Source organism: Cyanistes caeruleus, unplaced genomic scaffold (assembly GCF_971803275.1).
Source record: "Cyanistes caeruleus unplaced genomic scaffold, bCyaCae1.hap1.1 HAP1_SCAFFOLD_101, whole genome shotgun sequence".
In the NCBI taxonomy this organism is placed as follows: domain Eukaryota; kingdom Metazoa; phylum Chordata; class Aves; order Passeriformes; family Paridae; genus Cyanistes; species Cyanistes caeruleus.
The window spans coordinates 173,346-190,523 of NW_028255903.1; the positions used below are offsets into that span (position 1 = coordinate 173,346).

A 17,178-nucleotide genomic window follows, 5' to 3' on the forward strand; every position below is an offset into this window, starting at 1 on the left:
TTCCTGAAACATCCCACAAAATCTCCATCAATTCACAGAAAATCTAAGAAAATCCCTCAAAATTCTTCAAGTTACCTCAAAATCCCAGAAAACCTCACAAAAATCACTAACTTTTTTCAAAACCCTACCAAATTCCAGCAACATCCTACAAAATGTCCTCAAATATAAAAAAAATTCATGAAAAATCCCACAAAATTCCCTAAATCTCCTCAAAACCTTAACAAATTCCAGAAACATCCAACAAAATCTACACAAAGGTCGACAAAATTCCAGAAAAATCACACGAAATTCCCTAAATCTCCTCAATTTCCCACAAAATTCCATGAAAATCCCACGAAATTCCCTAAATTGTCTCAAAACTCAAAACATTTAGCAAATGCCCCAATTTCTCATCTCCTATTGAATATTTCGGTTTTGGAGGCAAATTAAATTGGGATACATTAACTTTTAAAGATATCAATGCCATTGTTCTTTGCCCTTTTCGAGCAATCTGTCGAGCTCAATTCTGATTTTCCATTTTCTTCACATATTTTGGAGTTGGTGTCCTTTGCAGTGCATAATTGCTACTTGTTCAGGTTTTTGTATTGCTTTTATCAATTGCAGGACTGCATCTTGATGTTTAATGTGTGTGCCTTGAGCAGACAGCAGTCTTCTTTCCTTCCACAGCACTCTGTGGACATGCACTACTCCAAAGCACACTCTGAGCCAGTCCAGATGTTTCCCCTTTTCCCTTTACTCAATTCTAGTGCTCTGCTTAAGGCAACCAGTTCTGTCCTCTGGGCAGATGCATTTGCTGATAATGCTTTTGCCTCCACTATTGCACTGACTGTTGTTACCGCATATCCAGCGTATCTGGTCCCGTTCTCCACCAAGCTGCTTCCATCTGTGAATAGCTCTCACTCTGCTTGCTCCAGTGGGATGTCTTTCAGGTCTTCTCTTGCCAAATAGGTGTCCTCTATTACTTCTACACAGTCATGCTCTAATGGGCCTTCTTCAGTTGTGGTACCCAGGAACAGAGCTGCATTCAAGAGGTCAGTTGTCTTTAGTGTGACATCATCCTGCCCAGTCAGGATTACCTGGAATTTCATCATCCTGCTTGGAGATAGCCAATGGCCCCTCTTTTGTTCTAAAACAGTGCTCACCATGTGTGGCACACAGACATCTATGTGTCTACCCATGGTGAGTTTCCTGGCTTCTTGTGGCAGCATCACGCTGGCTGCAACTGCCCGCAGGCATGAAGGCCATCCAGCACTCCCCTTGTCAAGCTGTTTGGAAAAGCAGCCTACCGGCCTTTCCCAGCTTCCCAAACCTTGGCTCAGCACTCCCAGTGCTAGGTGTAGTCTTTCATGCACAAACAGCTGGAAATCTTTGGACAAACCTGGCAATCCGAACGCCGGAGCAGTTGTCAATGCCTCCTTCAGTTTGAGGAAGGCCTCCTTCTGTGCTCTGCCCCAGGTAAATGGCTGCGTCTTCTGGGCCCCATCCAGGGCTTTTGCAATTAGTCCATAGTCCATGATCCACAGGCAGCACCACCCTGTCATCCCAAGGAAGACTCGCAGCTCATGCACGTTCTGGGGTTCTGGAATAGCACAAATAGCTTGAATACAATTAGTACCCAGCTTACATTGCCCGTGTGAGATTTCACATCCCAGGGAAATCACACTCTGCCAGGCAATTTGTGCCTTTTCTTTCAACTCCTTATATCCTCCCATTCCCAGCTGATTTCAAATTTCAATTGGTACCTTTATGCAGGTTGTTTTCTCTTCTGTAGCTATCAGTATATCCTCAACATACTGTAACAGCAGGTATTGTTTTCTCAGTACTTGCCTGTTCTCAGTCCAAATCTCCAGCTCCTTCCCCAGCTGCCTTCCAAATAGGGTTGGACTGTTCTTGTATCCTTGTGGGAGTCGTGTTCAGGTGAGCTGAGTTTTCCTTCTATTTTCTGGACTTTCCCACTCAAAGACAAACAGTTTCCTACTTTTTTTGTCAAGGGGTGTGCAGAAAAAGGCATCTTTTAAATCAACCAGTAAACCATTTCTATTTCTCTTTTATAGATGTTAACAATGTGCAAGGATTAGCTACCACTGGGTAAATATCTTTAGTTATTCCATATATTGCTCTCAAATCCTGCACTAGTCTTTATTGGTCAACACAGAAATTTGGGCTCCAGTGTTAACTACAAAAGTAAAAAGTGGATGTATAGGACCCACTATTATTGAGAAACCGCTCAGACTATTCAGCCTAGTCTTCACAGAAGTATGGAGAACACCATTTATTTCTATCTTCAGCACACTTTTATAGGGTTTTACAGGGTTCCCGAGCTAAGCAAGTTACTCTTGGTTAATCCACACAGGTTTACATTTTTGCTCTTACACGCAAGGATGTTGTTTTGCTTCATTCTCTCTGCTTCAGGAAAGTTTCAAGAACATGAGCCTTTAATATCACAACTTATACCAAAAGCTGGTTTGTGCAGACAGGCCTTTACTAAAATATCATGCCCACCTTCTGTTCAAATATTCTCTACACACTATTGCTGTAATCAGTATGTCTCCAGTTTTGTTATTTCTCGTGAGCATTTGAAATAAAAGCAACCTCTGCCTCTCTGCTCACCCATGAGAGGCAGAGTTCCCAGTTTCCCTGATTCTGAGGCTCTTTGGGCTCCACTCCCAGAAGCTGAGAAGGAGACGGCTTTGGCTCACAGCCCAGAGCCTGTGGAGCTGTGCTGGGTTATCCAATGGGGCATTCCATACAATGAACTTGGGACAGTGCCAATTAGAAACAACTTCACTCAACTTTGAAGTGAGAAGCCATCTATTACCTTGCTGGGGACCCCCTTCTTTATCTCCAGTGACCACCAATACTGGCAGTGAGAGATTTCTTTTCTCTTGTCTGGGTTTTCCTTAAGAGAGCCAATGCATTTAACACCTTTGCTTTCTCTGATTTTTCTTCTGCCATTTTTACAGATCCATCATTTCTACTGGAATGAATTAGCTCTTTTGGAGGGTAAATTTGATTCAGGACAGGGGTTTCCCCCTCTTCTGTTTCTTTTAGCAAGTAAGCATTTTTGAATTTTCATCCTGGAGGGCTGCTCGCAAGAGATGGATCTTACTCTTTTCTTCATTGAATTGTTTTTGCAAAATTTCAACTAGGTTCTGGAGGGAGTCTATTCTAGTTCTTTCCTCACTTCTTTGCTTAAAGCCAGTTTCTAGAGCTGCTGTAAAACAAGCTCCCAAAACTGAGCAGAGTAGAGTTTGATTTTTGCCCAGTTTAAATTTTTTTTCATCTTGTAAAGAACACACTCTATCAATCACATTTTCCAAATTAAACCAGGAACTAAGGGCCCACTTTTCCCCTCTTGGAGCAGGTCTGGCATTGTGTTTTGCTAACAGAGCATAAAATGCAGCTTTAACTTCTGCACTGCCCTTTTCAGTCATTTTTACAAAGGGAAAACCACTACAGGGAGGTATAAACTTCAATTACACACACACACACACACACACACACACACACACTGCTTTTTGCTTCCCTGTGTGGGTAAAAAGACCAAATATGCTCGGGTGGCACTCTTTCAGTTTAAAATTCTGATTGTCTCTTCGCTACACCAAGCACTCAAAATTCATACACACAACAACAACAAAAACATTCCCACCCTTTTGCACTAAGAGATCATTTGTGAAATTCTGCAGACAGAGCCCTCAAGTGAGTGTGGGGTGCTTTTCACCTCGGCGTGTGCAGTTTGTGGGAAATTTGAGTTGCCCCCCTTGCTTTCTAGACACCGCTCACTCTCTTGGGAGTGTCGGGCTGGGTGCGGCTGGAGCATAACATCTTTCCCCTAATACAGACTGCACAACAAACCTGCAGCCCCTTCTGTCTGTCAGAAATCCTGCCCGTGACTCCAGTTTAAATGTCACGATTCGCTAACGCCAGTGGGAGTCGCGAGAAGTTTCTTTGATCTCAGAGGGCAAAAAGGACACAAGGGATTTCAGTTGAAATCACAACAGCAATAATGTACATTTATTTTAGTGATAACAAGGGTTATGTGATAGAGGAGAGGGAGTGAGAGAGGAGAAAGAAAACAAAGTAAAGAAAGAGAGAGGTTATAGCTACCAACAGATGAGACAGTGTCACAGGGGTCTTTTTCCATGGGGAGATCTCACCAAAATCAATTCAGCCTTATGTAATTCTTCCCCAAAGTGACCTTGTTTCCAGTGTGCTAATAAGCACCCCAAAGGAGAAGTACCTGCTATGAGAGCATTGCTGCCCAAAACCCCTTTAAGCTTCTCCATGTCACAACTACAATACACCACAAATGCCAAACCTGCGACGCTTTCGCAGTCGTCTGACAGACGGCGCCCAGGCAATCCCAACAGGAATTCCTTTAGCCCAACCAAGCGCAGCTTTTGCTGCGTCTTATTGGCAGGCACCCAAACCAAAGTGAAAGCACCTTACCTCTTCTCCTGGGGACGCTGTGAGCAGCGCAGACGGTCGCGGCCGATGGGCTCCCCGAGAATCCCTCGGTGCCGGCTGGAGCAGGATCGGGTCGCCAGCTCGCTCAGCAGCACTCACAAGGTCCCATCTGGGTCACCAAAATGTTAGAGTTCAGGAACACACATCATCACACAATGATTATATGCAGGTACTTTATTGAAGAGCTCTGGGTGTCAGGGGTACACAGACCCAAATCTGACCCATCTTGGTTTTGAGTTGAACATGTTTTATACTCTATCGTTATACAACTTAGATATTAATTATTAAACTTACATTGTTCCATTGTATGCATTGTTTTTACCCAAGCATGGATTTCTCGTGATCCCACCCCAGCCCCCTAACATTGTTCCTCATGTTCTTTAAACAATAATTATATCTAATCACATCTAACAATTCTATCATTTATCATATATTGATTACACAGGTGCAGTTTCACATGATCTTTAGCAAGCACAAGGCCTAACATTTCCCCGGGCCTACTTTTCCCAGGGCTTGCCAAGCCTAACTTTCTTTCTGAGTTCCCGAATTTCCTAAGATTTTAAAATGTTTTACGATCACCTCCAGACACAAAGAGTCCTGTCTGAACAGTCACAAAGCTACATCTATTTTTAATTTTAATTTTTATAAATTTTTCCAGAGCCTGCTGGCTGTGTTCAAGGTTTTCTCCCTATTTCCTCCCTAGTGCACATTCTCCAGGAACGGTGCTTTTACATCCTTTTGCATTGATTAAAGTTACCTGCAATGACCAGTCAATCCAAACCATGGGAAAACTTGAACTTCAATGTGTACCTAGGCAAAATATTTACCTCCCACATCTGAAGCCATGAGCTGCCAAGTACTGTCCCCACTGTCATACCCTGTCCCCTGGAGCTCTGCTGATGCCATTTCAAAGGGGTTGCCAATGAAAACAAGTTTGAATATTTTGGTAGTTTCCACATTGGCATTCAAATCCTTGACTAGAAAAATCACAAGTCAAGATTTCTAGGATTCTTCCATACCAAAGCTGTCATTCTCACCCTGGATTTTAGAGTGTCTGAACAGTCAGACAAGGTTTTAGTTTTAGACTCTACAGACAAAGTCCCTGCTGTTCGGCGATCCCATTCCATCAGCATATAGTCCTGATGATTCCTTTAGGCGGGAGCAGCAAAGGCAAGAATGAGCCAAACAAGCTGTTCCTGTGTTCTCATGTCTGGCACAGCAGTAACTGGGAGTTCAAGAATGGATTCAGGAGACAATGGGTGCACAGGGAGCCACCAAGGCTTTGGGATGCTGAAATGGACCAGCCTGGTGCCTGTGCCCGGGCTGCACCGCGCTGAGCTCCAACTGGACAATCTAACAATGGTTGAATGGACACACCATGGGCCACTGGAGACTCCTACTCCTAGTTCTGTGACCTACACTATTCACCTGTCATTCACCAGATGATGTTTTCATCTTTGCTTGAAATCCAGGAGAGGAAAAGGTCAACAAGGAAAAGTGTTCTCCCAATTCTAGTGACACCTGTGCCTGCACACCACCTGTGCCCATGGCAGGGTGGTTGGAGACTGCATGATGTTGATGCTACTTTGCAACACCAAGTGCTCAGGGATTCTGGGATTGCCCAAGTGCAGAGCAAAACTGAGCCGTGTAAGTCCCTGCTTTTTTTCAGCACATGCTGCTTCTTCCTTTGTTCCAAGCAAGTCCAGGATTTGGTTTCATGTGTCTTTAAGGTGCCTGGACAGATGAGAGGGAGGGCAGCTGCCCCATCAGACTCTCTCTCTCTCTCTCTCTCTCTCTTTCTCAGGATGGTGCCAGTGCCTCTGCTTTGGGGCACCTGAGTGTGGAAGGCGAGCTCGCCCTCAAGCACGGCCATCCAAGTCAGTCACGGGCACAGGCTGCAGCTGAAGCTGGCAAGCGTTGCTGTGAGGCTGCAAGTGAAGAGAAAGCCATTGTGGCCAACTCTGCTGAAGCCTTTTGCCAAAGCAAAGGCAATTGTGCCCACAGCCTCCCCCTGTTTGGCACCCGGCTGCTGCGGACGCCTCAGTGCGCAGGTGCCGACGTTGGGGCTGCTGCTGTTCCTGGGCACACTCTGCTGCTGTTTCTGTGGGCTCCAGAGCCGCTTGGGCAGCAGCCACTGGGCAGCCCTGCCAGAGGAGACATCGCCACCCTCCCCATGGTGGCAGCAGCTCTGTGGGCCCCGAGCTCTGTGTCAGGGGGGCCTCGGTCACAGCAGCGTGGCATGGGCAGCCGTGACGGCCCGGGCTGGCCGCCAGCCCTGCCTCTGCCCACTGCCCCTTCCTGGAGGCACCCAGTGGCCGTGGCCTGGCAGCTCGCCCCTGCCCTCCATGTCCCCAGCCAGTCCAGCCTGGGCACCTCGGGCTGTCCCCACCCTCCCGCTGGGGTGGTGTCCCAGCCTCCAGGCCTTCTGCTGCAGGCCTCGGGGACATTTTGGGGCAGCACCGGAGCAGCCAGGTGTAAGGGACCAGGCGGCTGCCCGGGGGCTGCTTATGGCCTCTGACACCCAATTCCTCAGGGCTTCCCACCACCCCGGCTCCTCCAGGGCCTTCTGTCCCCTTGGAACCTCCTGCCACCCACTCCCTCACACATCCCCCTCGTGCCTTCCCACTGCCTTGTCCCGTCTGGGCCTCCGCAGCCCCTCATCCCCTCACGGCCTCCCAGCACCCCGTGCCCTCAGGGGCTCCCCCAGCCTGGCCCGGCAGCAGCGCCGCAGCCCCACAGGAGCTCCAGCAGCTCCTCAGCCATCACGGCAGCAACACACGGGCAGCAGGACACAGATGGCGCTTCCTGCCTGCCACAGGGCTTGTGGCTTCAGCACAACCACCAAAGGCCAAGGGGCTTCTGGCCATTTCCCCTGCACACTGCACGCCTTGGCAGGTTGCTGAGCACAAGAACCCTTTTCCCTCTCTTCCCCTATGCCCCACACAACCTGGGCAGCAAAAGAAAGGTCTTGGGACTCTTGTGGTTTATAACATATCCTATATTATTTACATACTAGATGGAAACGAAACGAAGAAAAGAATAATCTCTATGAAAAAAAATATAACAGATGGCCCATGTGGCCCCAGAAGATAGAGCCTCTCAGCCCTAACATATCCTATATTATTTACATACTAAAAAGAAAAAAATAGAAGAAAACAATCCTTATGAAATAAAAACTCCTGGCTGGCCCAGGTGGCCCCAGCAAACAGAACGTCCCAAATCAGCGCTGAGCACATCTCCAGCAGCGCAGCCAGCCCAAGCCTGACAGACGAGGCCGTGTCCTCCATGCCCTGAGGATTTGGTCTTCCATCCTCTGGAGAATGGAGTAACGGGCACTCTGGATGGCCCGGAGGACATACAGTGTCTCAAGTGCCAGGTCTGACACGGCACCGCTTCTGTCCTCCGTCAGGCGTTCGAGGGCTGCAAGAGAGACGAACAGAGCCACGGTCACACCCCAGAGCTGTGGGGGCCCAGCGAGAGCCCCCTGCCAGGGCCATGCCAGCCGGCTCTTGCCTTGGCCAGGAGGGAGCAGGGACCAAGGGGGTCAGCCCGAAGCTGCTGGCCACAAATGCCCCACGTGGCCCTGAAATCTCACTGTGCTCTGCCCACGCCGTCCCTCACCGGGACAGGGAGCAGAGCCCTCCACAGCTTGGCCAGGGCTTGCAGCTGCCCCCGACAGCCAACACTGTCAGCCCGCTGCCCTGGCTCACCTCTGCACAACACCTGGAGCTCTGCCTGCTGCCCCCTCAGCTGCTCCCCGGCCATCCCTGAGAACACAGAGCCTGTCAGGGTCCCAGCAGCACAGCTCTCTGCCAGCGGCGCTGCCAGCCCTGTGGCCACACGGCCTCCTGCCTCGGCAGGGCTCAGCCCGGGCCCTTGCCGCATCCTGACTCAGCCCAAGGGCACGGCTGCCAGAGGCCGGCAGCAGCAGCCCCGAGGACAGCCGGGAATCCAGGGCGCCGGGCCCGGGTGCCGCTGCCGGGGCAGCAGCCGGGGCTGGGGCCGAGCTGCGGCGGGGCGGGGAGGGAGCCCGGGCTCGGGACTCACCGATGACCCTGATGGCCGCCGCTCGCAGGGTCTCCTGTGGGTCCTGCAGGTACTGCAGGGCCCGGCGCAGGTGCTCGGCCAAGGGGATCCTGTGGTCGGCCAGCTGGAGAGAGCGGCAGGAGGGAAGGGTTGGCGCGGGCTCTGCCCTTCGGCCGGGCGCTGCTGCCTGCGGCCAGTCGCGCCCTCCCGTGCCCGGCCAGCCCTGAGGCCCGGCCAGCAGCCGCTGGCGCCGGGCTCTGGAGGGGGCAGAGGGCCGGCTGCTGCCCGGGGAGCCGCGGTGCCGGCCCGGCCCGCAGCCCCGCTGGGCCGGGGCTCCATCGGCACCCGGCTCGGGGCCACAGGGGGCTGGAGAAGAAGCCGTGCGGCCCCCGGGTGCAGCAGTGGGCAGGGGCACAGCTGCCTGCCCCACACACTGAGCACCGGGGCCAGGGGGCTTCTCTAGTCTGAGACTGGGACTTCCAGCCGTCCTTACCACGAGCCTGGCAAACTTCCACAGCTTCTCCTTTCTGACAGCTTTTTCCAGGTCTGGCCTCTTCAGGAAGTGAGCCGCGCGAAGGAGCGTTGTCCGAGAGGCCTGGGGAGCAGCAGAGAGCCGCAAATGGCCCCACAAGGCAGGGCACAGGAGTGTCCCAGTGCCAAGGGCTGGAGGAGGCTGCAGCCTGCAAGCCTGCGTCAGGGCAGGAGGCAGCTGAGCCCCCTGCCAAGGCGCAGCAGCAGCCCAGGAGTCCTCACCTCTGCCACATGCCGATTCTCATCTTGGCAGTGGAAAAAGAGTGGGAGCAGGCTCTGGTACACTCGTTCCTTCAGGGGCTTTCTTCCTTCTTCTTCTGCTGAAGACATCACTCTTCGAAGGAGAAACATGGAGAGCAGCTGCACCTGGCTATGGGGCTGTATGAAAGGAAGGAAGGAAAAATGACCTCATCATTGGCTTCTTGTGGCCCACATTGGCGCAGGCCTGCAAATGCACAGGGCACAAAGTGTCCGGGCAGCAGGCAGTGGCCGTGGCTGGGGCACAGAGCCTTACATTTTCCAGGAGTTTCAGGAGCGGCTCAGCCAGCTGCAGGGCCCTGCGCCAGGATATTGGGGTGTCTTCATCTGTGAAAATATGGCTCAGGAGAGCAATGCTCATCCTGGCCACGTCACTGTCCAGGTCCCACAGGAGGTGCACTAGTCTTCCTGTCAGGCTCTGAATTCTTTCGGCCTGTGCAGAACACAAGTGTGTGAAAGCCCGGGCAGCTGCCGCAGGGCCCAGAGGCCAAAGGGCTGTCCCAAAGCACTCGGGCAGCTGAAGCAGGAGACAGGAGAGCTGCGAGGAGCTGCCTCAGCGCCCAAGGCAACGGCCAGCCAAGGCCAAGGGACAGCATTGCCCAGCCTCATGCTGCCCACACGGCTTCAGCTGCTGCCCCCTTCTCACCATGGAGGGATGGTCCTTTAGCAGGAGGAGAGCCCTGAGCACCTGGTGATGCATCTCTGTGGAATTGTACCACAGGTACTTATACAAGATCTCCATTAGGCTGTCACCACAGTCACTCAAGTCCAGGCAATCTAGGAGCTGAAAGGCACAGGGCAGTGAGAGGGGAGCCGGCCAGCAGGAGCCTGGAAGTGCGTAGGGCTGGGCCCAGGTAGCAGCACAGGGCACGGGTGCTGTCCCAGGCAGCTGTGGCTATGGCAGGGGACAGGGCTGGCAGGGAGCTGAGCGAGGTAGTGCTGGCCATCAGGCTCACCTCCACAAGGAATGCCATGGCAGAGACATCCCAGTGTGGCAACGGTTTGCTGAGCACCTCAAGCAGGTAGCTTAAGATGCCTTTACACAAGTGGGCGGATGCACGGCGCATTACCCTGGAAGGCAGAAAATGGCAGAAAGAGTCTCAGCAAGGGCGTGAAAAACCTCTCCCAGGACTGATGGACACAGTTGTCCTATTGCCCCAGCACCCTGTGAGGGTATTTGGGCCCTTGAGATGTGGCTGCTCCTGGGCACCCTCCTCTCACAGCCTTTTGCAGTCTCCTTGGCCATCCCTCGGTGACGAGGCCCTCAGGCCCATGGCCACGGGGACTGTGGGGGGCATCCTGGTCATGGGGCACAAATGTCAGAGGCAGTGGGGAGAAGGGGGACTCACCTGGCCAGCAGACCCACGGCATAGTGGTGGGTGTCAGCACAGAGCAGCGTGTCCCAGCCACGCTTGCGTTCCATTGCCACCACCACATGCTCCAAGTGGAGACTGCAGAGCAGGGCCTTCAGGGTCTGCACTGCAAACCTGTGTGCACAGCAAAGCCCAGGTGACGCTGGGAGCGCTGGCTCTGAGGCTGGGGAAGTGGCAGGGACAAGAGGAGTGGCATGGAGCACCTGTTGGGGCTGGTGGAGAGGCCGTGTTGCTCCTGGCATTCCTTCCAGAAGGTATGGACGTCTTCTGTCATATACAAAGTACTGAAGTACGTTTGGAAGAGCAGATGCACAAAGAGGCGGGGGAAATAGACTGTGAGGATCTGTGGGCAACAGGGCCCCTGGAGGATCTTCCACATCACCAGAGTTGCCTGCAGAGGACAAAGCAGCCCGAGACAGCGCTCAGTGCCGGGGCGTCCGTGTGGCAGGGCCTGAGCGTGGCAGGGAGAGGCCGGGGGAGACGCAGGGGGAGCAACGGGCCTGGTGGCCCTGAAGCTGCCCCTAGGCCAGGTTTGTGGCCAGTGCCTGAAGCAGGGAGATGCAGTGGGGGAAGGAGGTAACAGAGCTGCTGGAGAGGCGTCCGGCCTTGCGGTGAGCAAAGGCCAGCTCCAGAAACTCACAGTCAGGGAAAAGACAGCCGTCTTGTCCCCATCAGAGGTGCCCAGGTTTTTCTGCGGCCAGCTCCCCACCACATTGATGAGGAGCGGTGTCACTTCCTCTGAAATCCAGGGCGAGAGCAAGATGGTCGTCCACATGGCCATAGCAGCTCTGCGGGGTCAGACACAGCACCGTGGGCTGGGCAGCAGCGGGGAGCTGAGCTGGCCGCCAGCTCTGCCTGTGCCCACTGGCCCTGAGCAGCAGCAGCAGCCAGGCAGCCCAGCCCTGTGGGGACAGGCCCCTGAGGGGCAGGCTGGCAGCACGGCAGCAGGCTCGTCTTTGTAGCAGGGCTGGCAAAGGGAGCAGCCAGAGGGCCCTGCAAGTCTGTGTTGCTCACAGCCCTGGGCCGGGCTGTACAGGGTGATGGGCTGGGGAGCCCTGAGGCCTCGGGGCAGCTGGGCCCCATACCTGTCACACGTTGGGGCCACCCGCAGGAGAGTGATGGCCACATCATCGGGCTCTGCCTCGGCCACTTGCATCAGGGCCCAGTCCATCCTGTGCTCAGCAGCCTCATTGGCCATGAGCCACTGGTGGATGTACCTCACCACGCCGGGCACCTGGAGAAGGCACAGGGAGACTTGGAATGCTAGCAGAGGGAGTCAGCAATGTGCCCAGCTTCTTCCCCAGACAAGTGCTTCTCTTCCAGCCCACTGCCATGGCCTCAAAAGCTTCAAGTGAGCAGCAGGCGTGGCTTGGGAAAGCCAAGCAATTGCTGGAGGATCAAAGGCTGGCCACAGGCTGCTTACTTGCTCTGGATTGAAAAGAGCCGTCTCTACAAGCAGATCCAGCTGGGCAGCGCTGCTCTGTTCTACCAAGACCTCTGAGGATGCTTTGACCTCAGTGTCCGTAGGTCTGGTGTCTTCCTTGCCAATTCTCGTGATGAATTGGTAAAGAAACTGTAGGAGAAGGGCAGGAAGGCAGGGAAGTTGCATGGAGTGCTCCAAGTGCGGTGCTGGGCTGAGCAGTGCCAGCAGGCCCAGCGCTGGTGGGGATGGCTGCAGGTACCTGCGCTGCTCTGCGGAAGCGGCCACGGGCGGTGTCCTGCTCTTGTGTGCCATCCATGGCTGCATCTGGCAAAGAGCAGCCAGAGCTGAGGGGCTGCGGGAGAGGTGGGAGAGTACAGCCCAGCCCTGCGTTCCCCAGGCAGGGACAGTCCCGGGATGCCCCAGGGGATGCAGCACGGCCACTGCTGCGGGGGCAGCCCCAGCCCCTTTTTTGTGCTGTCCATGGGTGTGTCTCCACAGGACAGTGTGGGATGGGATGAGATGGGATGCAATGGGATGGGATGGGGCCAAGATGGCCGCAGGCACCAGCCCTGTGGCCCAGCTCTGCCACTCACCCTCCTCCAGCGGCTGCAACTGCTGCACCTCTTCGGTCTCTGGTGCTGGGGCAGCTCCAGGGCCTTCTTCCTCGACCTCCTCCTCCTCCTCCTCCACCCAGGCCAGCTTGGGCACTCTTGGGGGTCGCTGCTCCCTATCTTCTTCCAGACTCTCCAATCCTTTCCATAGGAACAGCACCAGGGGATGGCATGGCATGTAATGGGATGGGGCCAAGCTGGCAACAGGCACTAGCCCTAAGGCCGAGCTCTGCAACTCACCCTCCTGTGGTGCCTGGAAGTCCTGCACCTCTTCAGACTCCTGTGCCAGGACAGCTCCAGAGCCTTCTTCTTCCTGCTCCTCAAGCCAGGCCAACTTGGGCACTCTTGGGGGTCTCTGCTCCATGGCAGTGACTGGATTTATGGCTTCTTGCAGGAGAGATGGCTCAGAAAAGCTCAGAGTCAGCAAGTCCTGCAGTCGTGCCTGGAAGGCACCTGCAAGACTCAAGTCCTGGCAAGATTGCAAGACAGCGAGTCCTGCACTTGGGTCTTGAGGGCTCCTGCCACAAGGACAGGAGGCTCCTCAACAGGGATTGTGGTCTGGTCTCAAGGGCAGAGACTGCAGGGATGGGCGACACGTCGGAAAAGCTCCGGGTCACCAAGTCCCACGGTCTGCCCTCAAGAGAACCTTAAGAAGGAAGGCTCAGCAAGGCCACAGGTCAGCAAGACCTGTGGTCTGGCCTCGAGGTCACCTGTAGTAATAGTGCTTCAGAAAAGCTCCAGGTCCGACACAAAGGAGTGCGCTGTGCGGGGGCTCCTCACAGCACCGCTCTGGCGCGTCCTGACCCGTCGCGTGCACCGAGCACTGTGGCGTGGCCCTGTCACCGCCAGCTCCTATGTCAGCACGTGTCACAAAGGGCCCTTTGACATCTGCTCCCGTTGCCACCATCCCACGGTGACCGTGCTGCAGCGTGTCACAAAGGGGCCTTGCACACCCTGCCCTCCGCCCTGGGGCCGCCCCCATCCCCCCCCAAGTGGCCCAGCTTGGAAGGAATCCCTTGCCCAAAGTGTCTAAGACAGCCTGACGGGATCTTTAGGAACAGCTTGTTAGAAATGAAATGGAGGCAAATTTATCAATAAGAATTTTATTGAAAACTTTGTAAAATTTACTCATGGAAATGTCTCAGTGTTGAGAGACAGGTGTCTGCTAGGGAGGGCAGGAGCCTCCCTTGGAATGAAAAATGTAGACCCCCTCCCTCCGAATTATGATAACCTTGAAATCAAGGGGCTCTCAGGCAGAGATCTGGGGATAGGAATAACAGTTCTTTACTAATATTTATAACCAGGCAAACAAACAACAATAACTACAGCGTTAGCAAGAAAACAGAGCCAGGGACCCCGTGACAGCTTTCTGGGCTGAGACGGGAAAGGATGGAGGAGAGGCTTTGTTTCACAAACCCCCTCGGGTTGGCAGTCAGTGCTGGTGCTCCTGCAGGGCTCTGAGGAACACTCAGCTGGGAACAGCAGGGATGAGCTGAGATCCCGGGCCAGTGGCTGAGGTGGATCAGCAGCTCCGTGGCGGTGGCTGGCACTGCCACACGTCCCGGCAGGACAGGGGGTGCGAGGCCACCAACGAAGAGGGAAGAAGGAGAAGAAGCAGCAGCTCCATCTGGGTGATGGCGAAATTCCCTTCTCCCCACCACAACAGCTCTGCACCCAAAGTGTTCTTCTCCGAAGCTGAAGAAGCCACCAAACTGTCCCCACCCTCCCCTTTTCCTGCCCCCTTCCCCCCCTGGGCCCAGCCAAATTCTTTATCTTTCCTCAAGCACCCACCAGGTACCCGCAATTAAGTTTTCCCTGCAAGTCATGAGTAAAAATTCCACAGGCAAGCCAGAACTAAATAGAAAATAAATGACACCTAACCCCCAACACCTGTAAGTTGTATCTTGAGAGTCAGCCAGGATCTTTGTTTGCCAGAAACACCTCTGAAGTTTAATCAAGGCATTAGTCATCAAAATTATTTTGAAAATTTAAAGATCAAAGTAGCCAAAATACTCAATGTAACTAATTGCTGGGTATGTTCTCAGCTCAGGTTGGGAGGAATGGGGTTCCCTCGGAGGGCTCACCCTGTGGGGTGGCCAAAACTCTGTCAATGGGCTCTGACTCGTAACGGATCCAGTGCAGGGACACTGACAGAAAACTGTGCTGTGGAACACAGGAATGCAATTATCAGTTTTACAGGATTGTCTGAGATTTCCCTTCCGGAGAAACCAAGCCCTGTTCTAGTTGGAGGCCACAATGTGAAAGGATTTCTGTGCTTTACCATCACAAGCTTACTCATTCTTTTTCCTCACCCTCATTCACGTTAGGAACAATACTTCTGTTGTCCATGGAGCTGGCATTTTTTGAATTCCAGAATAATGTCCCCAAGGTCCTTTGCTGTTCAGCTTTACCGCGCTGTCTGTGGCTAACAAGGCTTGCTGGGGTCCTTTTCCCTTCGGCTGGAGAGGTGCTGGGTCCCAGTCCCTGAGGGACAGCCAGGCTCCTGTCTGGTATTGGTGTGGAAGTCCCTCAGGGTCACATCAGCCTTTATTAGGACTTTATTAGTCCTTTATTAGGACTGCTGGATCCATACCTTTTATCTCCACAAATGGAGGTGATTTCAGGTGGATGTCCTTTTTTTACAATTTTTTTTAAAACTGCAATATTGATAACTGTATTGCCCTGCATTGTGGTGGAAAACCAAATCTTGTTCACTATTGTTTAACAGACTTACTTCAATTTCTCCTTGATAATCTGCATCAATTCCTCCTCCCGTGACATGAACCCTTTGCAACGCCAAGCTCCAGTGAGAAGTTATCAAACCAAAGTGTCCTGGAGGAATCTGAATTCTTATTCTTGTATTGTAAACTGTCATTTGCTTCTGATTTCTCCTAATGAATTCCAGTGCATGAAGGTCCAGCCCTGCAGCCTCTGGGGTGGCCCTGGCAGGGGCCATCACAGCCAGAACAATTTCCCAGGCAGTCCAAGTCTCACTGTCCATGGCTGTGTTTGCAAATTGGGTGCAGCCGTGCACACCCAGGGGTTTCCATTTCCCAGTGGGCCCATTGTTAAGGGCATGGAGCCCATCTGGGAGATGGGTTCTCCACCGGGACAGGTTCCCATCTCCTCATTTTATCAACTGCTCTATTAACAGCCTCTTCAGCCATGGAACCAATCCTGCCATTTTTGGATAGTGTGGTACATGAAAAACCCAGCAGTTTTAATCACTGTATTTTTCCCAGGAACAGACAAAGCATTCCACATCACAGCATCAGCAAACCATATAAAAACAGCCAACTTCACCCCTTCCTCCTTTATTCTGTGTATACAATTCACAAAATTTACCATTGACATTTGGGCCTTTGCTAGTCCTTTTTTGTAGGGTATTTAGTGTTACAGTGAGCAACCTAAGCTCACAAATTAGTATTGTCAACATTATTGCACATTATCAATTTTTAATTTTGGATATAAATATATATTATTGATTATTATTATTATCATTATTATCATTATTACTATTATTATCATTATTATTATCATTATCATCATCATCACCGTTGTTGTTGTTGTTTCACTTGGACAAACAAACCTGAGCTCAAGACTAAAACCTGCTGTACCTTCACATGGGAGCATTCCAAAAACAATTGTTCCTTCTCTTGGTGCTGTTTCCAATGTGCTGTTAACAAAATCCATCCTCATCTTCCCAAACCTACCAGTTCTTTTCCTTTTTACACATGCAATTTTTGGCTGCATTCTAAGACTGATTTACTAAAATATGGATATGATCTAGTATCACTATCCAACTGAGACAGACAAAGACTCTTGAACTGGTTTAGGGTTAAAAAGTGTATGATTATTAGCAGCGCTGGGCCGATGTGTCAGATCAACCCTTAATACACACGGCCCCGAATACTGGTGAATACAGGCTTTTTATTTCCAGAAATATGGAACACAAATGCATATTCATAACCCCGTTGCCACCCACACTCTGCTTCCTATGCTAATTAGGAAAAAAGCAATTAAGCATGCGTAGTTTGTTCCTTGAAATGAGTTGGTGGTCCTTTTATGAGGAGGGGTGAGAGAAGGGAGGGAAGGGATATGGCTCTTCCTCCTTCTGACCTTTCTACCTTTTCAATGCAAAGTGACAAATGGACCCTTGGCTGGGCTCCTAGTTTCATGTCTTCCAGGAGTTTCTGATTTGCAATTCTCTTCTGTTCTTCAAGTTCCTTACCAGATTCATTGCTTCTCATTATAAGCCCAGCTGAACAAGCATAGAGTTGACAGACAATTAGTTATTAGCCAACGATTAACCTCTAATTTTAGCAAAGTTTCTCTAGCTCCCTTTAATTTTAGCAAGGCCCATCTATTTATTTTGTTTAGATTTAGCAAGGCTTCTTTCTAATGAAGGCCTCGGCTTCTCTAAATTCTTAAATTCTTCAAAGTTTATGTCTCAGAGTTTTGACTGCTTTAAGGATCCAATGGAACCTCC

The 17,178-nt window shown here is 52.0% G+C and overlaps 2 protein-coding genes across 3 annotated transcripts in view; one reads left to right on the plus strand and one right to left on the minus strand.

Moving 5' to 3' along the window:
- The window catches only part of LOC147646319 (maestro heat-like repeat-containing protein family member 7), a 114,350-nt gene extending 102,920 nt beyond the window's left edge, over positions 1 to 11,430 (minus strand). The window contains exons 1-5 of the mRNA XM_086873621.1: positions 11,296 to 11,430; positions 10,859 to 11,046; positions 10,632 to 10,769; positions 10,239 to 10,353; positions 9,971 to 10,066 (exon numbers count right to left, since the gene is read on the minus strand). Coding sequence (XP_086729747.1) covers positions 9,971 to 10,066; positions 10,239 to 10,353; positions 10,632 to 10,769; positions 10,859 to 11,046; positions 11,296 to 11,430 — 672 coding nt within the window. The remainder of the gene's footprint in view (positions 1 to 9,970; positions 10,067 to 10,238; positions 10,354 to 10,631; positions 10,770 to 10,858; positions 11,047 to 11,295) is intronic.
- Positions 1 to 17,178, plus strand: part of LOC147646318 (maestro heat-like repeat-containing protein family member 7) — a 253,483-nt gene that overhangs the window by 113,746 nt on the left and 122,559 nt on the right. The gene's annotated exons all lie outside the window — the stretch shown is intronic.